The following is a 25,847-nucleotide window of genomic DNA, read 5'->3' on the forward strand; positions in this document are numbered from 1 at the left end:
TATCCTTAATTCTATATTTATTAAGGAACAGCAAAGTGTACAGTACATGGAGTTCTGCTACATCAGCATCCCTGTAACTATAGCAAAAAGTAATCTGCAGCTATTTAAAAATACCTAACCTCTTTATATTCACTGTTCTTACCTAATTAGACAGTGAGGGTTCCACTTTTCTAGCCTTTAAAGCACTGCAATTATTATGTGCTTCCATTGGTGTTTTAAAGTTTAAAAAGCTTTGAAAGTACAATGGTCCATTTTAGATTAAATGTTTTCCTTAATGCATTTGAAAAAAAGAACCTCAAACAGATGTGGGATTTATAGAAGGAGCTAAATTCTGAGTGTTCATTATTGAGCAACTGTTGTTATAGTGAACTCTTCAAACACATGCTTACTGTTAAACATTCATAGGAATGAATGTCTGATTGTGATATTACACAGGGTGAAGCAGGAGAACCTGGACCAAAGGGAGAACAGGTAAGAGCATGATTCACATTCTCATCAGATACAGCACGGCAAAACTAAACTACCCCAGATACTTTTAAAATGAATGCAGAAAACTAATGTATACATGTATTTAAATAAGTTTATTCGAGTTTTTGATTGAACATTATTTATTCAGGGTAACCAAATCAAAAATAACAAAAATATGCCCTGTGATAAAGGGCTTTTACTATAGTTAAAGGGCACCAAACCCTTTAAAACGAATTAAAATGACTATAACAGCCAAAATCAAATGGTTTATTGCATCTAGAATTAAATACAGTATACATCTATATAATGAAAGACAGCAATATTTATTAAGAATAAAAATCACAAACCAATTCTCTCACCAAGTAATGTAGTTCCTGTAGGCAGTGAGTGCAGCTCATCCAATCACATTTTATCACCAAAACAATCCATTCTCAAAGTCTTACAGTAACAGAACTAGACAGATAACAGAACATAGACATCTATGAAATCCCTCACAGTGATGCGTTTTATTGTAGGGAGCTCAAGGTGCCGAGGGAACACCAGGAGACAAGGGAGATGTTGTGAGTAGCTCTGAAATACTGAGCTGAAAATAATATGAATACAGCATGCTAATGTACACTGAGTTTTGAGATATTGTAGTGCATTGTAAATCTCAAGTTGTTTCTGTACTTAGGGTGACCCTGGCCAACCTGGAGCAAAAGGAGAAGTGAGTTTTTGATCAGTATTCTTTTATGAATATTTTTGAGTACTGTCTATTCGGCACTTGGCTCTGATTTTAGCTAATCCATGAAGAGTTTTCTTTGGTATTATCTCAGCTCACTCTAGTCCATAGATATGACAATTAAATGCTATATTGTGATGATTTACTGTATGAAGATGCTAGTGTTACATCTATTTGTATACTTATGTCTCTGGTTGGTTTTCAGGGAGGTAACCAGGGGGATCCGGGTAACAGAGGACCACAGGGTGCCCGTGGGCATTGAGGGGCATCCTGGTAGTCCTGGACCACGTGGCATGCAGGGGAACAGAGGAGCTCCAGGACCTCGTGGCACCCAGGGACCAGCGGTATGTTACCAACCTTTGAAAGAGAGAGTGATTAACAATAACACTTCAGGACCAAGGTTATTAAAAAAGACAGACACAAATTTCTCTTCACATGTAAATATGCATTATCAATGTTCTATCTGCTTTTTAAGACCATTTTCTTGGTAGTTTTCATTGTTTTGTTGCACATGATGTTGCTTTGCATGTACACAGTTCAAGGGTCTTTTTTTATTTATTGTTATTTAGCAATAATGCCTTAAATTGGTCCAAAGTGACAGTAAAGACATTTATAATACTATCAAAAATGAATTTCAAATAAATAAATGTTTCTGTAAGTTTGTATTCATCAAAGAACTCTGAATATTTTAGCCAGATTGTATTAAAACATTTAACCATTTTATTGTACTGTATATTTGATTAAATAAATGCAGCCTTGGTGAGCATAAGATATTATAAATAAATAGATAAATGAATAAATAAATTCTTACAGACCCCAAATTCTTGAACGGTAGTGGTTATATTGCTTTATATTTATAGCTATTTATTGATATTCTGTCAACTTATTCAATGCATTCAAATGCTTTTAAAATGAGCTGATGTTTTGGTAACTAATTTTTTCCCACTTATTCTGTATTATTCATGTGTCCACACTGTGACATCAAAACTAGAAAAAAGATGATTTTAAACCTATTAAGGACTCCTATGGAAATAGAAAATCTGTAAATACTGTAAAATTTAAAACTAATTTCCAGTCCAGTTGGTGTCTATAGTGTTTATAATATGTTCTGTTATGCTTGATTCAAAATATATTTAATTAAAAAATGCTCTTTGTGAGTGCAGTCGTGAATGAATGAATATTTTTAATAGGAAAAGTTTTAGAAACTGAAAATTCAATTGCCAAAATGCGTGGAAACCCCGTAGTCGTCAGTGTTTTGTTGTACACACTCATTTTGTTTGGAAAGGAACGTCAAGAAAAAAAAATCTGAAACATTCTGCTGCTTTTAAGAACACTTGCATCCAATTCCAATGTTTTTCTTAGATGTTTTCTGAGGTAGAGCTGATTAGTGGTTTGAAATGAGATGAAATGAACAGTCACATGATTGTGTGATTTTCTTCCAAATAACTCCTCCTGTGTTCACAGGGTAAAGAACCAAGTGATCAACACATCAGACAAGTGTGCATGCGTGTTATGCAAGGTGAGTCTGGAAGCAAAGACTTTTAGCATTTCAGAATTAAACGTGATTTCCCTTTTATGCATGCAGAGCCACTCTTTTGCCACCAGTGCATCAGAACTTTCCAGGCAGGAGAACACAAGCACGGACCACTGAAGGAAGGAGTGGGATGAAAGGAAGGAAAAATTTGTTTTTTGTTTCAAAGATTCTTTTTGATTCTACTCTGATGAGCAGAGAAAGTTAGCCATTCGTTCTGCCTCTCTCTAAGCCCTATCGAGCGCATGTCGCCGATACCCTCATGACTTTTTTATTCACATTTCACTGAAAAATTCATGTTCGTTTTAGTTGATCTGCACTTTTGCCTCATAGTGATGAGTTTCCTCCTTCAGCGTCTGCTTTCCTCCACCAAACCTTCTCTGAAAAAGCTCAGTCAAGCATCGTGCTGCATACATTTTCAGGACGTTTTCCGACTGAAAGTTGAAATTCACTTGCTCAATGGCTCAGGGATTGGATTCTTTACATCAGGAATAAATCGGTCTGCCCTTTTATCCCGTCACACAATGGAAAAGGAAGTTTTAAAAACAGCAGCAATGCTGTTCTGTTATGCTCAATTTCCCATTGCAAATTGAAAACGTACAAGAATACTATTAAGACGACGAATGAAAGGAATTGGCTTTAACAGCATTCTGCAACACTTTTTTGAATTATCTGCTTATTCACATAAAAATATCAGAGCTATAAAAATATTAAATTAGTCTAGGGTCTTATTTTACATCCAAAACTTACAGAATGTGCATTTAAGAGTCAGAGATGTGGCTTCTTCAGAATTGCACCTGGCCTGACAGATCTACACATTTAGCATTTATCCAAAGTGGCATACAGAACATAACAAGGTGTGCACAACTTTAATCATCAATTAGGCATATTCATGTGCTTTGTACTATGGACAGAAAAATGGGAAAAAACCCAGCCTTTGAGGAATTGTTTGTTTTCAGTGCATTGGAGTCTATTTTTGGAATGCATGTTAAATATCTTATTTTGAACAATTCATCTGTACATGATTTCTTATAATATCATAACAGGATCTTCCAGTGAAACATCAGACTTCTCTCTGGTGATGCATCCAAGACTTCTCCAATCATTTAATCCACTTAAACTTCACCCCTCTAACCTCACATTCATCTGCCTCATTTTTGAGAGCAACACCCACATCTTAAAATCCATTTAGTAACTGATGCATAGAACCTCTCAAATGTGCATCATAATATGGCAGAAAAGGTCTGTCGCTATCTCGGTTTCATTGCAACTTTAAGTATAGTGGACAATACAGTGAAGGAAACATGTGAGGACAGAGCAGGAAGATGTATCGTCCTCAAGGAGGCACCCTAACACTGGTATAGAAACACAATAGCCAAAACACAAAGCAGTCAGTGTGCAGTGTTAGATGACTCTAATTAGTGAGTGCAACTGCAAAATCAGTGGATAAATAAAATACAAATGAACTGTGCTAATAGCAGTGGACCATTTACACTCATTAGCCCATTTGGTCTTTGCCATTTCAGAGCAGTTGGCCCAACTGGCTGACAGTCTGAGGAGACCAGAGTCTGGCGCGGTCGGACTGCCAGGCAGACCCGCTCGCCCTGGTCCTTCTGGACCCCAAGGTGACAGTGGCTTTCCTGGGCATGCTGGTGCTAGAGGGCTCCCGGGACTCAAAGGGCCTCTGGGACTTATTGGTCTCAAGGGGCCGAAAGGTGAGTTAATATACTGTAGGACTGTGAGTTCAAACTGCTTAACAGGATCCTTTTTGGTCTTTGAACAACAACTAGACCATGGTTTCCCAAATAGGAGTTTATGGGTTGATAAAAAGTGAATAATTAAATTGAATGTAAATTTTCAATGAATTTAAGCTAAAACAAAATAAAAAGGATTCAATATTTTATCCGTTTACTTGCATGTGACATTTATCCTATCTCCTATCTCCCTATCTCCTTTTATTCCTCCTTTTTGTGTTATTTTAGTATCACTGAAGAACTAATATAGTTTTTATTAATATTTTGAATCAGTGTTTATTTTTAGATTTTCCATTATCATTTTAATTTCAGTTAAAGTTCTAGTAATTTTATTATGCTTTTGTCATCGGTTTGTTTAAATGTTTTACATGTAATTTTTTATTACATTTGTTATAGTTTGTCAGTTTAGTATATCAAGTTAAACTAAATTCTGAGAAATGTAGCTAGCTGCAAGTATTATTTAGAAAATCATGAAAAGGAGTTTTGTTTATTTTTTTTTAGGTTTAGATTCTGGTTTTGTTTAAGTTACCTAATGCTACTGAGAACATGCAAAAATATCTTGGTGTACTTCAAGTAAATATTTTACTTGACGGTCTGCTGACAAAAAAGTTTGGGAACCCCTGAACTAGAGTCATGTGTGTAAAGACACGGTCATGGCAGTATTTGAACTAGTGTGTGTTAAAGGTGAGATGGGAGACAGTGGACAGGGGACCTACAGTTCGGGGAACCAAAGGCATGCCGGGACCTCCTGGACTACCAGGTGTGTTCTGAATCAATCTCATGTCCTACTTCCTCTTGTCAAAAAAAAAAGTTTGAAAAATTAATGCATAAATGGAAGGGGTTTAAAATAATATAATCTGCAAACCAATTCAGTCGGAAATAAATCAATTACTTTCTAAAATGATGCTGGAGATATATTTAGCTCCATCCTGGTAACAGACTTTTGAGAGCAAAGTTAAATTGGTGTTAAATGAAGCTGTCAGATGTCTGATGAATTGGAGGTATATGAAGCCTTCTGTTGTCTTTCTATATGTGTCACTGACGCTTACTGTCAGTCGAATGAAGCTGTCTGTTTAAATGGGATTTCTTGCAGTCATTACTTAGTGCTCTAATTGTAACATACAGATATGCTGGTGTCATACATTTTTTTCAGGTTTATATTTTCAAGCATTTAATTCAATGGAAGCTTGCTTCCACCACAGGATGAAACAAGTTTACAGGTCATATGTTTACAGGTCATATGTAAAAATTGGTTATTTGCTTTCCATTACTCTCAAATCTCATTCAAGTTTGTCTCCTTATGGAAATGCAAATGAGACTGACCTTAAGCGTTGGCATTTTGCAATCAAGAATTAGAGATGACTGACTTTCTTCTGTCTTGCAGGTGAACCTGGAAAACCCAGATACGGTCAAGATGGGCGTGATGGAGAACGGGGGCCACCTGGTGCCCTGGGTCAACCAGGCGTTCCTGGACCTCCTGGTACAGCCGGACCACCTGGTTACTGCGATCCTTCGGCCTGAAATCTGAGCGCAGGTGCCGCCCACCAGTCCTTCAAAGACTCTAGCATGAAGGGACCAGTTGGAAACTAAAAACAGCACTGTTCCGGACATTCAGAGAGACTCCGCTACAGCTCTGCAGAAAGCACAAAACAATATTGCCTTCGCAGATAATTTTACAGCTGTAATGCTTAAAACACTTTGCCAACTTCCTACTCTATGTACAGAAAACTGCAAAATTTCTTGATCCAAACAAAGACACGTTTTTCATTCCCCTTAAGTTATCTGTTAAGTCAACTTTCACAGAACTTATTTGCATTTAATGTTCTTCTGAAAGCCATTTCCTGTAGACTTTAGAAGCTGTTTTTTCTCAACTCATACTAAATCTGCTCTAGGAAGTGAACAAACATCAATGTGGTCTTCAGACCGGAGGCCTTTTTAATTTCTGTGTGCCAAAGATAAACCTGCCAGAAATACTGATGGTGCTGGAAGTTCATAACTGAAACGGCTGCCAGAGACCTGCTGTCAGAAACCAAAAGGAGAGAGGATATATCTAGATATGCTGCAATATATTCAGTACATCTATGTAAATGATTTAAAAGTGGTTTTGTAAGAAATTCACTCCCCACTAAAGAATATTGGTGATTTATTATTCTAGGACTGGGGGCGGGGAGGCGTTGCATGATCCTTTTGTGACACATACACATGAGAGAAATGCAGATGTGTCGTTTCATGGTATTTTTATTTATTTTACATAGGTGTTTGATGATGATAAACTTTGTACAGAAATCCAAGGGAAACACATTGAAATAAATTTTGTGTGTTTGTATGATTTCAAAATAAATGTAGGTTATGCCTTTTCTTTTTTAACTCATTACATGCCAGTGCAAAAATATGAGGGCCGAAGCCCTGCAGAGTTCTGTTCCAATCCCGCTCCAACACACATACCATGTAGTTTTCAAATAAGCCTGAAGGACTTGATTAGTTGGATCAGGTGTGTTTAATTAGAGTCGAATCTAAACTCTGCAGGGCTCTGGCCCTCCAGGAATTGAGTTTGACACCCCTGGTGTAGATGCTAATTTAAATGCTGGCAAACTGAACTTTGCAATTATTCAGTAACAAAATCAAGCCAGGGAGATTTTAAGTAAGAATTACATAAAATGGCATTCACTTCAGTTAAAACTTGAAACATCAGTACAAACTAGACAATGTTTAAGCATGAAGTGAAAGCAAGTTTAATAATTAAATTATTTAAATGTTAATTAAAAAGAGAAATTTAATACATAAAGTGACATCAAAAAGCATTTGGATACTTTAGACAATATTTAGACACATGCAATAGCATTAGAGAGAGAGAGAGAGAGAGAGAGAGAGAGAGAGAGAGAGAGAGAGAGAGAGAGAGAGAGAGAGAGAAACAAGACTTTAAAGGAATAGCTCACCCAAAAAAAGGGCTGAAAATGTACTCATCGTCAGGGTCGTCCAAGATATAGATGAGTTTGTTTCTTCATCAGAACAAATTTGGAGACGTTAAGCATTATATCACTTGCTCATCAATGGATCCTCTGCAGTGAATGGGTGCCGTAAGAATGAGAGTCCAAACAGCTGTTAAAAACATCACAATAATCTACAAGTAATCACTATCATGTGAAGTGAAGTGAGCTGTGTGTTTGCAACAAATAAATAAAACCATGCTAATCGGTCACTTCTGGCCAAATCCATAATAATGCTTCCTCTAGTGAAAGAAAAGAAAAAGAACTCCATGCAATGTTGTCTTCAAACATCAAAAATCCACCAACTGACTGTTCTTACCTGTAAATAGTGCTTAATTTCAGCATATTTCTCTCCTGATTCAGACAAGATGACTATATATATATGACTATACTTAACCGGAAGCAATAGTTTGAAGTAAAAAAAAAAGTCTTGATGGATTGTTCATTACAAATATGCAGGTTTTCACTTCACTAGATGTTAATTTATGGACTGGAGTTGTGTAGATTACGTGTGGATTATCGCGATGTTTTTCATCATTGTTTGAACTTTTATTTTGACGGCACCCATTCACTGCAGAGGATCCATTTTTCAAATCCAAATTTGTTCTGATGAAAAAACATCAAAAATTATTTTTGTTCATTTTATTTTATTTTTTCAGGAAATTTTCATTTTTGGGTGTACTATTCCTTTAAGTGTCCACATTCTTTCTGAGGTCACTGTTCATATTCAAATTTCATGCACTCAACAATTTAAATGACAACATAATTTAAATATAATTTAAATGCTGAAAGATTGTACTGCATAGAGTCACACAAGTATGAGAAACACCCAATAGTTAAATTAATATCACCAAATATTACACATTACACCCAAAAATGTACAAAAATATTCTAAAATAAGGTATCTACATGTATCTCTATAACAATGGTAATGAACCAAATGTTACATTCATAGTTTAATCTATAAGTCTCCAATGGTAATAATTCTCAACTTTTGCCTACAATTTAAACTCATCTCCATGCTGATATTGTCTCTCATGAATTATACATTGATTGACCACATTTCTGAATGAATTAAAGTGTGTCATTAAGTCAGAAAAATACAATTGCATACTGAGAGACATGCAAGACACTACTGTTTCACAATGAACGTTACATTAAATACATTTATTAAAACAATGTACAATGCAAATGCGTTTACACAAGCACAAAAATGCTAATTTTATCTGACCACAATGAGCATTCATTCTATTTAGAACAGAAACATATTGAAACAGAATCATCTTCCAGAAAGTCCATCAGGTGGTGATGCAATGCATATCAGGTAGATGTGGTGTTTGTCTTAAGACTGTCCTTCAAGTAAGTCCACATGTTTAGCCCTTGAGAATAATATTGTATCCATGCTACATGTCATTAATAGTCCGTATCTGTAAATGAAACATCTGTGGTTGACTGAAAAACAACATATATTTCATGATAAATAAAACTGACAAAAGCAACTGTAATAAAACATAAAGGGGACAAAGCTTTGCCGACTCTGAGATGCTTAGTTAGAAGGATTCTCTCTAGTTTGTGTTAGACAAGCAGTTCACCGATCTCTCACAAAAGAGTCTAATGACCTCAACCATCAATATTTTAACTCTCAGAAGAGGTATTCTGGTACATTACATCTAAAAATTAAAGCATGAAATTAATAAGAGTAAAACAGCAAAAAACTATTAAGGTTTTGCTTTGTCACACTTAACCGTAGTTGCAACAGAAAATGGAAAGAGAGAAAGCAAGAAAGATGTAATGGAGGAAATTGGGAAGATAGAGATGAAAAAAAAAAGCAGCACAAATGCACCAAAAGCAGAATGTCCCAAAACTTTCATCCGCCCACATGACTCCAGCAACCTTCATCTTCACAAACGAGCCAGATGGATGAAGTCGAAAGATTCAATGACCCTTATGCGCCTTCAGTAAATCTCACCTACTGATGCTGGATCAGAATATAACATATATCTATAAAATAAATAAAACCTTAATCCAAACAGCAATCCTAAAATTGTACACAAATAAATAAAGAACTAAATTACACGGAAATATGGTCTTAAGACACGCTGCTGCCCATGAAAAGAAAAATATACAAAGTTTGATGTTAACTGGCTTGCTGCTTGTTAAACTGAATATGATATTGACAAAGTTGTCGTCTTATAAAAATATTCAAGTAACACGGAAGGATGCTTTCCATACAAAGAAAAAGAAATTAGAGATAAATATGTTCAAATGCAAATAAAAAGCACTCCACATCTTTTCTTTGGAAAAAGAAACTAGGTATATAACAAAATATACATACAGCACCGGTATGAAGGTGTTTATTAAACAGTCAGAAAAGAGGAACAGCACTTATTTCCCTGTAAACAATTAAAGCTTATTAATGTCATGAGCAGTTTTCACCTCGCCAACACTGGCCAACACAGCAAGATCAGTACAATTATTTATTTTATCATTTCTTGCTGTGTTTGGTCAAAACTTAGCATAAAAGTCTGATACCACTTTTAAAATTTGGGATTCAAAATCTATATAACATGGAACTAAAAGTTTTCGGATTCTGAAATACAAACAAAGACTTAATGAACAAGAAACATCTAAGAGATTTTCGGAATTTTAATTTGTCTTTTTATTTATTTTTTTTAAATGACAATTTGTAACAATTATTTTTGACTATATTTATAATTATCAAATTAATATAATAAATACTACAAAACTATTTAAATTTAATAATATTTTATATGATTATTTTAATTAGCTTTAATAAGCTGAAATTAAAAAAAATATATATATTTAATTCATGTTTTTTTTTTAACTTATTTAACTAGTGGTTTCAGATGTTTTCATTCTTTATACACACACACACGCACACGCACACGCACGCACACACACACACACACACACACACACACACACACACACACACACACACACACGTGCATCTGAGGTGATCAACATGACATTAACTCCCTTTTACAATTACAATTTCTGTTATTTACACAAACTTAATATTTGTTAACATACTCATTTTCTATTTTAGATTGCATAGAGCCATCACAATTGAATTAAAACTCAGCTTCTCAACATAAGAAAATAAGCAAATGTAAATTCTCATTTCACCAGTATTCGCCTTGACCGTGCCGCCTCTGATAAACCTGTCCGGTGTGATTAGTGTAATGATGACATTTGAATTCTCGTGTTATACTCACAAAACCTTGGAAATGAGTAAATGCATTGGTCACAAGTATGGGAAATGAAACGGAGCTAAATGATGAAATGACATCACCAGTAATGGCTGCTCTATGGGGAAGAAGTTTGCGCGTCTTCTCCTCTGGCAGGGATCCTATGTTTGTTTTAATAGGATTTAATGCTTGTGAAGATGAGCTGGTTCACTGGTGTCCAGGTTTGATGAGGATATGTCAGATTCTACCCATCCCGTCTGGTGTGTGGATGGAAGCAGTCACTGGGGTTACATCTTCCCTCTGGACCATGGGACCCCGTGGGACCTTGGGGCCCCTGCGATCCTATTCCGGGTGAACCTGTAGACGAATCAAGAACAAATAGTAAAAACCAGAATAAACTAGAAATGCCTGTGTGAAACATGATACTGAGGATTTACTAGTATTCTGGTGATTTCTGGTGTTTAGTTTGTTTGAGCAGTAATAATAATCATAATGATGTTTGCCTTTGTAAACACTGTTATTTAAAGGCACTTTTACCATAGAGTGTTCACGACAGAATGGTGCAGTGTATAAAATCCATAAAACTTTTTTGTATGGGCTTGTTACCCTATAACTGCAGAGGATGAGAGGAAGAAGGAAATCTAAGCATACAACGATAACAGTGTGCCGTGCAATTATAAAGAACCCCCAGTTAAATTCTCTTTTGTATTTTTGCATTTGAAGAACAATCAGTGAGCACTTTTGTACCTCTATAAAAGAGGCGTTTATTAAAGAATGCCATAGTCATTAGTTTAGTGCCATTATCTGCTTGTGCTTTTAGAAAGTAAAACATTAAATCACCAATTGAAAAAATGACTGCTCTCTGTGTGTTTCAAGAGCATGCAAAGTGTAAAGAATGGCTATCACAGAAATGTATTTACAAGCACATAAGGCCTTTCTAGACCCTGGCAAAAAGCAACATTTTCCTATTGTTCTACATGAGGTTGATCTAAAAACAGATGCTATTACAGTATATAACAGATAATGTAGCTCTCACTCCTAAAAGCAATAACCAACAAGAAGATCTTTTTTTTTATTATTATTATCTCTTCTCATTACGTGGTGTCATGGCTCATGTATTAAAGGAATATTCTGGGTTAAATAAATCTTAAGGTCCATTGGCAGCATCTGAGGCATACTGCCCCAAAATGAATCAATTTAACCCTCATTTTGTAAAAAAACAAACTATGCTCTTCTATGGAAACCAACAGGGAAAGACACCATGGAAAGTTTATAGCGAAAATGACTTACAAGGGCTGGGAAAAAAAAAGAAAACGATGCATTGCGAATTGAGAAATGATTCAGCATCGATTCTGAGATTTTCAGAATGCATCGCGATTCTTTCTGGAGTCGATTGTGAGCTTAGTTTTGAACAGCAGATGGCACTGCATGCTTTAGAAACAGCCATACTCTGCTTGTTTCCAAATCCTTACACACACTTGAACCTAAAATAATCATTCGTAAAATTCGAAAAGGTTGAAGTGAATTACAAGGGTGTTCACAGTGGGCTGTGTTTACATTAATCGTGCGTCATAAAAGCATTCTGAGCTGAGGTGAAATTAATGCTACATGACTTAGCCGGATGCACAAGCGCTCTTTAGCACTCTTCTTCATGAGCATTTGAGTGTGCAGATAAAAACTTATAGATTATATCGCCATCTGCTGTTAAAAACTAATCTCAGAATCGATTCCAGCGGAATCGCGATACATTCTGAAAATCTCAGAATCGATCCACGAATCAATTCTGCATCGATTTATCATCCCAGCCCTACGACTTACAGTCTAAATGTTTTGTGTCGGTAAGATTTTTTTGAAAGAAGAAAGTTTTTTTTGGATGGTTTTGAAAGAAGTCTCTTATGCTAACCAAGGCTGCATTTATTTGATTACAAATACAGTAAAAACTGTACTATTGTGAAATATTATTACCATTTAAAAGTGTTTTTATTTATTTTTTTATTTTGACATTTTTATTTTAAAATGTAATTTATTCCTGTGATAGCGAAGTTGCGATGGCAAAGATGGCAACAATTGAGTTTTGTACCTGGTGGGCCAGTGGGGCCTGAAGGTCCTGGAAGTCCCATCCCCAATTGACCCCGTTCCCCTTTCTGCCCTCGATACCCTGCAGGGGTAAATCACACAAAAACACAGTGTGAGATATGCAGAACATATATTATTCTTCATCAATCTATGCAGACGTAACAAGTAATGGTCATGTGATAATTTACTTATAATTCTTTGTTCTGTATTCCATCTTTACCATCTTTAACTAACAGGCAGAATTTAGTTATCACTACACTACTGGTAAAATAAATAATCATTGACATACTTTATCTTAACAGATTAGCTGAGACCTCATTTCCAAACGATTCATTTCTAGATTCAGGTGATCTCAGACTTTGCATTTCCAGAAAAGTGGTGCACTTCAAAAAAAGTACCAGGTTGAAATGCTACATAAAGCCCTAACAAAAATCAGCTGTGTTACACAAGTAGTCTCAGATCCTTCAGAACTAAGAAAGTTTTCTAAGCCCTTCAAGAGTAATGCCAAATCCATCAGAAAGACGCTTTCAAAGTATTTAAGGAGCACCATAAATGCTGACAGTGCTGGACGGCATGTTGCACGAAGCGGGCAGGCAAACAAACAAATAAAAACACATTAGCTGAAGCTGATCTTTTAGTCTTGTTTTCACACACATAAAAAAATAAATAAAAAAACACTCTGGAGATCATCTTTATAATGGCATGCAGAAAACTGCCTCCAGTCAAAATAAACATGCATTAGTGATGCATTTCCTCAGAGGCAGATCAAGTCTAACCTAAGAGAGAAACACCGTAGGAGTTAATGAAAAAGAAAATACCCAAGAGATGCCAAATAATGCCGTAATCGTCAGTGTCACCAGTACCAATTTTTACATGTGCAACTTACACAAGCAAACACACTAATTAACTAAAGTGCATCCGGACACCTTCAGATGCATTCATCCAGTGCAATGGCATTCCATGAAAGGACGGCACTCTACCTGCGGCATCACATCATGGTTTCCTGTGGCCGCTCACAATCACTGCATTACCACCCCCTGCTTGAGGGGGAGTTCATACTGCACAGTTATAACGGGGAAAAAAATAGCGGCAGGGGGAGCTGCAATACAATACTTGCGAAATGCAGCCTGCAGCAACATCTACAAAGTGTCCTCTTTCTAAGACCTTACATTTAAAGTCATTTTTCATACTCAGAAAAAAAAGAAACCTTGTGGAGAAAGACAAATGAGAATGAAAACATTAAATATTACACATAACTATATTTACATTTAATTAATCTTAAAATGGCTTTGTATTTCCATAAGCTTGCAGATTTGCTCATAAAAAGCAGCACTAAATGTAAAAAATATTCTAAAATGTTGCATTGAGATTATTAAAAAAAGCATGGTACATTTCTCTGCATTAAATTACATTATTTTACATTAATATAATAACTGAACACTCAGTAATAAGTATAATTGGGTATGTTCTTTGCATGCAGGAAAATACAACTTAAAATAAATAATTAGATACATTTTAATAAAACCAAGTTAGAGGATTTCATCACCCTAGGAGCTTTAAATAGAAATAAAAAATGTTATTGCAAAAAATTGTTATACAAAAGCATTGCTGATTACACTTTAGCTTTGTAAAACAAAAAGTAGTTTTAGATGTTATGATGTTATACGACTCTCAAATCGCATGAACCATACATGTGCGGTTCATGTGCACAAGTCATTTAAGAAACAATATCAAACTTGATATAACTCGCAAAAAAAAACCTCACCCCGAATGGAATTAATGTAAAGCGACCAAGATTATAGAGATATTTTTCTTCATAAACTATAAATTTTTGCATTGAGGATTCCAAAAGAGGACAGACTCCAGTGGAGGATGCCGCAAAATAATCAGGAAATATTACCTGCAATCTTTATCATCAACATATGGAAGTCAGTTTCTGCCACTGAATAACAAATAAAAAAGGTAATTTCTTTTTAAACTTTTTATCTCACAATTCTGACTTTTTTTCTCATAATTGCATGATACAAACTTGCAATTCTGACTTTTTTTTAAGAATTGCATAATATAAACTTTAATTAAAAAGTCATAATTGCATGATATACACAAAGTTGCAATTCTGAGAAATAAAGTCAGAACTGCAAGATATAAACCCACAGATCTGACATTTTATTCAGATTAGTGTTTATATCTCGCAATTATGAATTTTTTCCCCTCAGAATTGTGTGATATAAACACACAATTGCAAGTTATAAAGTCAGAATTGTGAGATAAAAACTCACAATTCTGAGAATATATCAGCCCCCCCCCCCCCCCAAAAAAAAACTGGACTTTAAATCGCAATTGTGAGTTTATATCACACAATTTAGATTAAAAAGTCAGATTTGCAAGAAAAAAGTCAGAATTGTGAAAAGTTGCAATAAACTTTTTTTTTCAGTGGTGGAAACGGGCTTCCATATCAATATCAACGTTAACAAAGTAAAAAAATAAATAAATAAAATGGTGCTGAATTTCTGATTTAGCAGGAGGTTGTAATTTTCTCCTCACCCTGGATTTGTGCTTGTAGAAAAACATTCCATCTCCAGCAATCTCCAAAGCACAATCCAGAGTAAAATGTGGCACACAACACACATATTGTACACAACAAAGTGATACAAAGTGGCTTTTCTGTTAAAAATGCATCAACACAACCTGGATATCAATAATAATAATAATCTTCACAACAAAACATAAATGCAAACACACTCCAAGTTCTCATTTTCTTTGCATGGAGAGCAATTATTAGAGTTCGAATGTACACAACATAGTGTTATAGCATGAAAAACATTATGTCTATTGGTTAAGGGTTCATAAGAACTCAGACGGAAGAAGCAGAACTGAACTGCAAGTCATAATTGATAAGAAACGCTAGAGGAGCAGTATGTTAGATGCCAGTCTTTGATGAATCTTCAGAGTTGCTTATTTTCTCACTCCCCTTCAGTTTTATTGCTGGGCTAAATCCAACAAAGTGAGATATTGCGTGGCTTTTTTCCATCTGCTAACTTCTTCTCTTTATCTTTCTTGCTCTCACAATTCTGTCCAGGGTGATATTACATTCTCCTATTCTGGGTCGGTTCTTCATCCGTCTTCATATGTCCCGCCAGGCTCTCGGCACCATATGCCACTTTGTCACGCAGCTATCTGCTTTCTTTGTTGTCTGACATAGCTAGCAAGATTCCTGTGAACCCCTTACACACAATATCGCATTTAACAGCCATTTTTGCATGCCTTTAGTTTGGACCGTCTTGCTCATTTCCTAGTTTTCTGAGCTAGATTACTTTGATCTTGAGTTTCTAAGCATGACTCGGCCAAAAGAACAAAATGACCTCAACCTGCTCAGTTCAGTGTAATCCAACCAACAGTCTGAGGAGCAACTGACACACTAAATCTAACTAAAAATACAAACACATAAACACACTATTTTCCACCAAAAGAGAGAGGGAAAAAAAATGGAATCCTTGAGAAAAAAAAACTTAGCTTAATACTGGGGAAACAGAGAGACTCATATAAATAAACCAGTCTTGTGCATCTAGGTGTTTGTGTGAGCAGAGACCATTGTAGGAGCGGTGTAAACACGTCCATAACATGTTTAGTCTTTTGGGTTTTGGCTCCTACCTTGTGGACCTGGCTCTCCGGGGGGTCCTGGGGAGCCATCATTACCAGGTGGCCCTGGAGGGCCTTGTCGACCCTGCGCAGCTAATATAGCTGCTGGTGTCTTCTGTAGTGAGGCGTAACTGTCTGAATACCTCTCTGAAAAAAGCAGAATTAAGAATCTGCATTACATTACTATTGAATATATTATTATAAAGTCATAGAACAGAGCTGTTAGTCAACAAAATTTCAATTTGTCCCTCAGTTTGTAAAAAAAAATAAAATAATAAAAAGTAAATAAATAAAAATGAAAATATACATATAAAATTAAAAATAGAAAAATAAGTTAAATAAAAACTCTAAACAGTTACTGTCACAGTGTCTGGGTTGTGTTCCCTGGGGTTCCACTAGGTGTCCTCAGTTCCCACGGTGTTTATCATATTATCACTTCCTGTCTCCTTATTTGGTCACCTTCCTCCTTGTTTAGTTAATTGATTGTTCCCCACCTGTCTCCTGTTTCCCCATTATCCTTTTGTGTATATAACCCGGTCTGTCTTAGTATGTGTGACGGAGTCGTTGTTTATTCATGTCCGTCAGTTCGTGCCCTTGCCTTGTCTTCTTGTTTAGTTTATGTTTTGGATGGATGTTTCCTATTGACCCCTGCCTGGACTGTTTATGCTGTTTGGATTACCCCTTAATAAAAGACTTACTTGCAATTGGTTCTATCTCCGTGCTTCATTGGATCCCGGCCGTGACAGAACGACTCCGTCATTCTAGGAACCAGCGGTATGTCGTCTTTCCTTTCCGGGTGGTCGTCAGCCCAGCACCACTGCCCAGGATTGCAACCAGCCAAGCGCCACAACCCAAGATGACCGCCAGTCCAGCACCACTGCCCAGGATGGCTACCAGCCAAGCGCCACAGCACAAGATGGCCGCTAACCCAGCGCCAATGCCCAAATAGGCCACCGTTCCAGCGCCACAACCCAAGATGGCCGCCAGTCCAGCACCACTGCCCAGGATGGCTACCAGCCAAGCGCCACCATCCAAGATGGCCGCCAGTCCCAGCATCACTGCCCAGGATGGCTACCAGCCAAGCGCCACAGCACAAGATGGCCGCTAACCCAGCGCCAATGCCCAAATTGGCCACCGTTCCAGCGCCACAGCCCAAGATGGCCGCCAACCCAGCGCCAATGCCCAAATTGGCCACCAGTCCAGCGCCACAGTACAAGATGGCCGCCAGCCCAGCGCCAATGCCCACTTTGGCCAACGGTTCAGTGCCACAGCCCAAGATGGCCGTCAGCCTAGCGCCACAGCACAAGATGGCCGCTAACCCAGCGCCAATGCCCAAATTGGCCACCGGTTCAGCGCCACAGTACAAGATGGCCGCCAGTCCAGCACCACAACCCCAGATGGCCTCCAGACCAGCACCACAGTACAAGATGGCCGCCTGTCCAGAGTCATGGCCCAAGATGGCTGCTTGCCCAGCGCCGCTGCACAGGATGAGAGTCTCAGCTGACCCTCCGGAGTCGAGTCAGGTGCCCGTGGACCCTCCGGAGTCGAGTCAGGTGCCCGTGGACCCTCCGGAGTCGAGTCAGGTGCCCGTGGACCCTCCGGAGTCGAGTCAGGTGCCCGTGGACCCTCCGGAGTCGAGTCAGGTGCCCGTGGACCCTCCGGAGTCGAGTCAGGTGCCAGTGGACCCTCCGGAGTCGAGTCAGGTGCCAGTGGACCCTCCAGAGTCGAGTCAGGTGCCAGTGGACCCTCCGGAGTCGAGTCAGGTGCCAGTGGACCCTCCGGAGTCGAGTCAGGTGCCAGTGGACCCTCCGGAGTCGAGTCAGGTGCCAGTGGACCCTCCGGAGTCGAGTCAGGTGCCAGTCACCGCTGATCCTCCAGAGTCAGGGCTAGTCACCGCTGATCCTCCAGAGTCGAGTCAGGTGCCAGGGAACTCTCCAGAGTTAGGGCTTATCACCGATGACCTGCCAGAGTCAGGGCTTATCAACGGTGACCTTCCAGAGTCAGGGCTAGTCACCGGTGACCTTCCAGAGTCAGGGCTAGTCACCGATGACCCTCCAGAGTCAGGGCTAGTCACCGATGACCCTCCAGAGTCAGGGCTAGTCACCGTTGACCTTCCAGAGCCAGGGCTAGTCACCGAGGACCCTCCAGAGTCAGGGCTAGTCACTGTTAACCCTCCAGAGTCAGGGCTAGTCACCGCTGATGCTCCAGAGTTAGGGCTAGTCACCGTTGACCTTTCAGAGTCGAGTCAAGTCACCTTTGACCTTTCAGAGCTGAGTCAAGTCACCGGTGATCTTCAAGGACTGAGTCAAGTCACCGGTGATCTTCATGAGCAAATGCAAGTCACCAATGATCTTCATCAGCAGTGTCAGGCCAGCACCGATCTTCTGGAGTCCAGTAGAGACACCATGGAATTACCAGAGTCTCGTCCTCCCGTTGATCCGGCCGCACAGAAGTGGTGGGCTTCTGATCCGCCCTGGGGGCTTTGTGCATCGACCACAGGGATGTGGTGGTCTTCTGCTCCGCCCTGGAGGGCTTCCGCTTTGACCACAGGGGGGTGGTGGTCTTCTGCTCCGTCCTGGGGGCCTTCCGCCCTGACCACAGGGTGGTGGTGGTCTTCTGCTCCGCCCTGGGGAACTCTGGCCTCGACCACAAGGTTGTGGTGGTCTTCTACTCCGCCCTGGGGGGCTTCCACTCTGACCACACGGACATGGTGGTCTTCTGCTCCACCCTGGGGGGCTTCCGCTCTGACCTCACGGACATGGTGGTCTTCCGCTCCGCCCTGGGGGGCGCTTGCCCTGACTACACGGTTGTGGTGGTCTTCCGCTCCGCCCTGGAGGGCTCTGGCCTTGACCACAAGGGTGTGGTGGTCTTCTGCTCCTCCCTGGGGGGCTTCATGTTGTTTTTTCCTTTGGTTTTTGTGTTAATGTCTGTCCCTGTTCCTTTCTGTCAGTCTGGCCCTCCGTCCCTCCCCCTGAACCTCCTCCTGTCCTCCTCCCTCCTGGTCTTTCTGTGTTGTGTTTACATTCTGGTGCCTGTTCCCCATGTTTTTCTTTTCTGGCCCTCCGTCCCTCCCCCTGAGCCTCCACCTGTCCACCTCCCTCCTGGTCTCTGTTTTGTGTCTGTCTTGGAGCGTCTGGGAGCCGCTCCGTAGAAGGGGGGTACTGTCACAGTGTCTGGGTTGTGTTCCCTGGGGTTCCACTAGGTGTCCTCAGTTCCCACGGTGTTTATCATATTATCACTTCCTGTCTCCTTATTTGGTCACCTTCCTCCTTGTTTAGTTAATTGATTGTTCCCCACCTGTCTCCTGTTTCCCCATTATCCTTTTGTGTATATAACCCGGTCTGTCTTAGTATGTGTGACGGAGTCGTTGTTTATTCATGTCCGCCAGTTCGTGCCCTTGCCTTGTCTTCTTGTTTAGTTTATGTTTTGGATGGATGTTTCCTATTGACCCCTGCCTGGACTGTTTATGCTGTTTGGATTACCCCTTAATAAAAGACTTACTTGCAATTGGTTCTATCTCCGTGCTTCATTGGATCCCGGCCGTGACAGTTACAGTAAAAAGAAAAATCAATTTGTTGCTCAATTTGTAATAAATAAAAAAAATGTTTTAGCTCTATGGTAAAGAGCTCATTTGCAATACTGTTAATATTGACAGCTGATATATATATATATATATATATATATATATATATATATATATATATATATCCATCCATAAGAAAATATGAAAAAAAGGAGAATTAAGAATCTGATCTAAGAAACTTTAAAAAAACATTGAACAGACAGAACATAGAACAGTCAGTTAACAAAAAATCTACTTGTCCTCCAGTTTGTAAAAAAGAAAAATCATTTTATTTTATGAAAAAAAAAACAATAATAATAAAAATAAAATATAATGAATAATAATAATAATAATAATAACAATAAGGAGAAAAATATATCATTATAATAAAATAAAATCTTTCTCCTGGTTGTGAACAATAAAACACAAGCTGGTAACATTAAAAGTCACAACACTATATCCTAACTTATCATGTCTCAAACACACACACACACGTTTGTTTTTGTGAAAAGTGGGGACATCCCATAGGCGTAATGGTTTTTATACTGTACATACTGTATATTCTATGGCCCTACACAAACCCTACACCTAACCCTCACAGGAAACTTTTTTGCATTTTTACTTTCTCAAAAAAACTCATTCTGTATGATTTATAAGCGTTTTGAAAAATGGGGACATGGGTTATGTTCTTATAAGTCACCCTCTCCTTGTAATACGTGTGTCATACCCATGTCATTATACAGAGTTGAGTCCTGATATGTCACAAAAACAAGAGCAAACACACACACACACACACAAAGAACTGAAAGCTAAAAAAAATCCTCATCTACTGGTGGAGACACAAGAAAACACCTCGGTAGTGGCAGGTGATGTACCTTCAAATGCACGCAATACTTCATTTCGGATGAATGTTTTAATTTCCTCCAAGGCAGCTGTATCGCCCTGCAAAAAGAAATGAAAGGGAAAAAAAGAATGCAGAGAGGGGAAACAAATATCAGCACAACACGATTTGCAGATTAAAAAGTGCAGCTACAAAATGGCAGCGATTCATGTTTTATTCATGCTAAGAAACGGAGTTCTCAGAGATAAAGGGATGGATGACACAATGGCGTAATCACCATCTCTCCTCAAAGTATCTTGCCGTTCATGATCACTGCTCTACACAGGAGGAGGCCTGAATTTTTGAAGAACATCTTGCAGGAAAACAAACCGCTTCCTTCTAATCAAAAAGATACATTTAGCAGTTCAAGGCCATTCTGTCAAATGCTCAGAGGCTCCTGCGAAGCTCTGTGCCTCGGGCTGCATGCGCAGCATCTTCACCTGAATGCTTGTGGAGGTTTAAAAGGAAATGGGCTAATGCATATTCAGGGTGTGGAAATTCAGCTATCAGTCTAAAGACCTATAACATGACTTGTGTAGGGGCTTCAACATACCTACTAACACAAGCGTCAAAGACCACTTTGACATCCACATGAAAAGCTTTTCAGACAGTATCATGGAAGGGCGGCTTTACAAGGTTGCTAGGTAGCAGCAAAGTGCAAAATGCACAGAGAAGTGAAAGCGAATGACTGCCTGCATTCAAACTTGAAATAAGAAGCCCTTATAGTTGCTTTGAAATGGTGGAAGCTTGGTGAGTCTAGCATCATTTTCTGTCTATAAACAAAAACATGTCTGGACCACTTATCATGGCACATTCATAAAACTTTGAGGAAGTTGTGATGTTTGATTCATGACAAAGTACTTTTGAGTCGTATCTTTTCAATGAATGAGTTTATCCAGTTCACAAAATCAATACTCAAAATTTCATCTGTTCCTCATAGAAAGCTGTTGTGAACGACTTTTCAGACGTTAGGTTCACCGACCCTGCATTTATTTGTTCAAAAACACAGTACAAAAAAAATAATATTATTAAAAAGTTATTGCAATTTAAAACAACTGTTTTCTATTTTAATATACATGAAAACATCATTTAGTCCTGTGACAGCAAAGCTGAATTTTCAGCATCATTACTTCAATCTTCAATATCACACGATCCTTCAGAAATCATTCTAATATGCTGATTTGCTGCACAAAAAAACATTATCAGTGCTGAAAACACTTGTGCTGCTCTCAGGATTCCTTGATCAATAGAAAGTTGAAAAGAAGAGCATTTATTTGAAATATAACTCTTTTGAAACATTACAAATTTTGACCAATTTGCATCCTTTGTGAATAACAGTATTAATTTATTTTAAATATATATATATATATATATATAATTTTTTTTTTTTACCTACCCTAAACTTTTGAATGGTAGCATATAACTTCAGGACTCTTTTTTAATTTTGAGGTGAAATATTCCTTTTAATCTCTCTCGATCCATAAAAAAACATCATCATCATCGTCATCCTTTAAGAATTTAGGAATAGTTCACCTAAACAGTTGATAATAGCCATTCACTTCCATAGTATGGAAATAATAAAGGCTATTTGGTTAAAAATCTTCAAAATACCACCATTTGCATTCGACAGGCAAAAAAAACTCATAGTCTCAGGTTCGGAACAACTTGACTGACTACGTCTTGTATTAATTTTTCTACAAATCCTGTCATACGTGCACAAACTGACAGTCACCACTTATAAGTTATTACTAAATATTGTAGAAACATAATTTTCTGTAAAGTTGCTTTGTAACGATTTGTATTGTAAAAAGCGCTATACAAATAAACTTGAATTGAATTGAACTTGAAGGTTAGTAAATGATGACATAATGTTCATTTTTGGGTGAACTATCCCTTGTCCATTTTTCGGTCTGTGTGTGGTTTAAAGGTGGAGTTTCATAGAGCTCCACCCTTGTGAGTCGTGACACACACAATCCACTCCTAATGGTCCCCTCCTGAGTGACACGCTTGTGAGTTTGTTTGATTGGGAGTGAGAGTGTTGGATACAGTCCTCGCAGCGGAGGGCTCATTGCTGCAGCTTGTGCTTTTCAGAGGCTGATGAGGTTTGTGAACACGTGTGGGTAATTATTGTTATGCAGAGCTACAGTACTAATTATTTATTCTGAAGTGTTCACGCATGTGTTATGCACAACAAAGCAATCAATGACGGTTGCCCTCTGAATAGCGTGGGGCGACCTACGGTTATGGATTCGGGCTGGGGGCCAGGAGGCTGGTGCAGATTGGTAGAAAGCCAGCAACTGGATCATTACTGAGGTCAAAGATGTGATCCACCTCCAGAGGAGTATGCAGTCACTGTAATCTGGAAAGGGTTCACGTTGACATTGGTTTTATTGCTAGAGGTTATCGAGTGGCAGTTGATTGTAGTGGGTGTTCATGCTGATGTATGCCCTATGGTTTATTTGACAGGCTGTGGCACTGGTGTACTGTTTGACACTGAATCCGTTAACTTGACACCAAAAAAAATGCTCACGTATCAATGATGTTGCCTCAAATTGCTTCAACAATCAACTCAAACCATCAACTTCAACCATCAATTCCAAACTGATGATTGCCAGTTGCTTTATTGCTGTAAATCTCTGCTGGTGTGATCATTCCTTAACCCTTTAAAGCCTGACACATGAATATATCAAATAATAGTCAGGAAAATTAAATGCATTTAATGCATTATCAACATGATTTATGAAATTATTAAAATTCCCAGTATTAATACTGCCACTATTATTAAGTTGCCAGTAAGATTTCTTTAATGCTTTTAAAAGAATATCATTATGATCACCGAGGCTGCATTCATATGATCAAAAACACTGTAAAGACAGCAATATTGTCAAATATTATCATAATTTAAAAGAACTGTTTTCTATTTTAATATATTAGAGAATGTAATGTATGCCTATGAAGGCAGAGATGAATTTTCAGCAGCAATTACTCGATTTCAGTGTCACATGAACCTTCAGAAATCAGTATAAAAATAAAAATCGATATGCTTATTTTGTGCTCATTATTTCCAAATTTTAAATGATTACCATTAATAATATTTTTGTGGAAACTTTTTTTCAGGATTCTTGAATAGAATGTTCAGAAATACATCCACTTTAGTAGTAAAGATATTTATGTTACAAAATATTTGTCAATTTTGATCCACTCAATGTGTCCTTTTTTGAATTAAATTAATATTTTTATTCAGCAAAAAAAAAAGAAAAAAAAGATTGACCTCAGATTTTTGAATGGTAGTGTATGTTGGTGTCAGTATAACCAAGCCTAAAGAAAGCCGACAAAACTTCAAATATTTCTGTAAGTTTGGTGAAGTCGAAGAACATTGATTTAATAAGTACTATATTCTGACTCGTCTCTATGGCTCGGAACTGTAGGATTATATACATACCAACAGATTGACGGTCCCTGGTGTTGTTAAAGATCCAGGTTCTCCTTTCTGTCCAGGTGGCCCTTGAGGACCAATGACCCCTCTTTCTCCAGCCTTGCCTCTTTCTCCCTGTACTCCTCTCTCTCCTGGAATCCCTGGATCTCCCTGCAAAGGCAAAGGCAGAATATAAATACCAGAATATAAACAACACAATCCGGCTATTATGAGCTGCATCAGCCTTTCTGGCTGTATTACATTAAATGCACCACGCAAATAATCAAAGCTACTACATGGCGGTTAGATATGTGTAGTTGGTAAAAGACCAATGCATTTTAAATTTGTTTATTTTTGATTATTGATATGTTTAATAATATGTTTTCTACTTCATGATATTTCCATTTTTATAATTTTCTAGTCACAACAACAAAATGGTGATTACACAACAGGGACTTTGATTTAATGAACCAAAAGTTTTAAAGCACTAATAAAATATTTAGAAATCGAAAACATGTTCCTCTTAGAACAGGTGTAATCTGATATGCAAAATGGATTCTGAGACAGAAATGATTAATCACACTGACACTTTTAAGTTGTATGTAATCCATAAAAAAAAAATATTGAAAATCTTACCCGTTCTCCTTTAGTACCTCTGTCTCCAGGTCTGCCCGTGGCTCCCTGTAAAAAATACAATATATAAAATAATAATGTAAACATCTAATTTATATATAGTAATATATATAGTAAGTATATATATATAGTATATAGTATAGTGTATATATATATATATATATATATATATATACAGTACAGACCAAAAGTTTGGAAACATTACTATTTTTATTGTTTTTGAAAGAAGTTTCTTCTGCTCATCAAGCCTGCATTTATTTGATCAAAAATACAGAAAAAAAATGTAATATTGTGATATATTATAACGATTTAAAATAATTGTTTTTAAATTTATTATACTTTAAATTATCATTTAATTTCTGTGACGCAAAGCTGAATTTTTAGGATCATTATCACATAATCCTTTAGAAATCATTCTAATATGATGATTCATTATCAAAGTTGGAAACAGTTCTGCTGCTTAATATTTTTCAGAACATGTGATACTTTTTTAGGATACTTTGATGAATAAAAAGTAAAAAAAAAGAAGCAATGTTTTTAAAATATAAATATTTTTTTTATAAAATCAATACTTTTATTCAGCAAGGATGTGTTAAATTGATAAAAAGTGATAGTAAAGAAAATATATTATTAGAATATATATTATTAAAATTACATTTTTAATCTTTTATTCATCAAATATATTAGACAGCAGAACTGTTTCCAACACTCATAATAAATCAGAATATTAGAATGATCATGTGATAGACTGGATGTTACATGTGACACTGAAGGCTGGAATAATGATGCTGAAAATTCAGCTTTGCATCACAGGAATAAATTATTTTTTTAAGTATATTCAAATAGAAAACTATTATTTTAAGTTGTAATAATATTTCACAATATTACTGTTTTTTCAGTATTTTTGATCAAATAAATGCAGGCTTGATGAGCAGAAGAAAATAGTAATGTTTCCAATTTTTCGGTCTG

General features: G+C 37.5%; 2 protein-coding genes across 2 annotated transcripts in view; one reads left to right on the forward strand and one right to left on the reverse strand.

Moving 5' to 3' along the window:
* The first annotated feature begins 361 nt into the window (after nt 1-361).
* Nucleotides 362-6,163, forward strand: LOC132111100 (collagen alpha-1(IX) chain-like). The gene is made up of 7 exons (XM_059518270.1): nt 362-471; nt 984-1,028; nt 1,142-1,174; nt 1,395-1,533; nt 2,654-2,708; nt 4,247-4,435; nt 5,859-6,163. The coding sequence occupies exons 2-7, from the start codon at nt 1,024-1,026 to the stop codon at nt 5,993-5,995; spliced, it is 558 nt and encodes a 185-aa protein (XP_059374253.1). The 5' UTR covers nt 362-471; nt 984-1,023; the 3' UTR covers nt 5,996-6,163.
* A 4,190-nt stretch (nt 6,164-10,353) lies between these two features.
* LOC132110480 (collagen alpha-1(XIX) chain-like) overlaps nt 10,354-25,847 on the reverse strand; it is a 52,925-nt gene continuing 37,431 nt past the window's right edge. The window contains exons 28-33 of the mRNA XM_059517118.1: nt 24,882-24,926; nt 24,273-24,416; nt 20,826-20,892; nt 16,401-16,535; nt 12,754-12,831; nt 10,354-11,030 (exon numbers count right to left, since the gene is read on the reverse strand). Coding sequence (XP_059373101.1) covers nt 10,918-11,030; nt 12,754-12,831; nt 16,401-16,535; nt 20,826-20,892; nt 24,273-24,416; nt 24,882-24,926 — 582 coding nt within the window. The 3' untranslated portion in view covers nt 10,354-10,917. The remainder of the gene's footprint in view (nt 11,031-12,753; nt 12,832-16,400; nt 16,536-20,825; nt 20,893-24,272; nt 24,417-24,881; nt 24,927-25,847) is intronic.

The sequence above is a fragment of the Carassius carassius genome, chromosome 30 (assembly GCF_963082965.1).
Source record: "Carassius carassius chromosome 30, fCarCar2.1, whole genome shotgun sequence".
Taxonomy (NCBI): domain Eukaryota; kingdom Metazoa; phylum Chordata; class Actinopteri; order Cypriniformes; family Cyprinidae; genus Carassius; species Carassius carassius.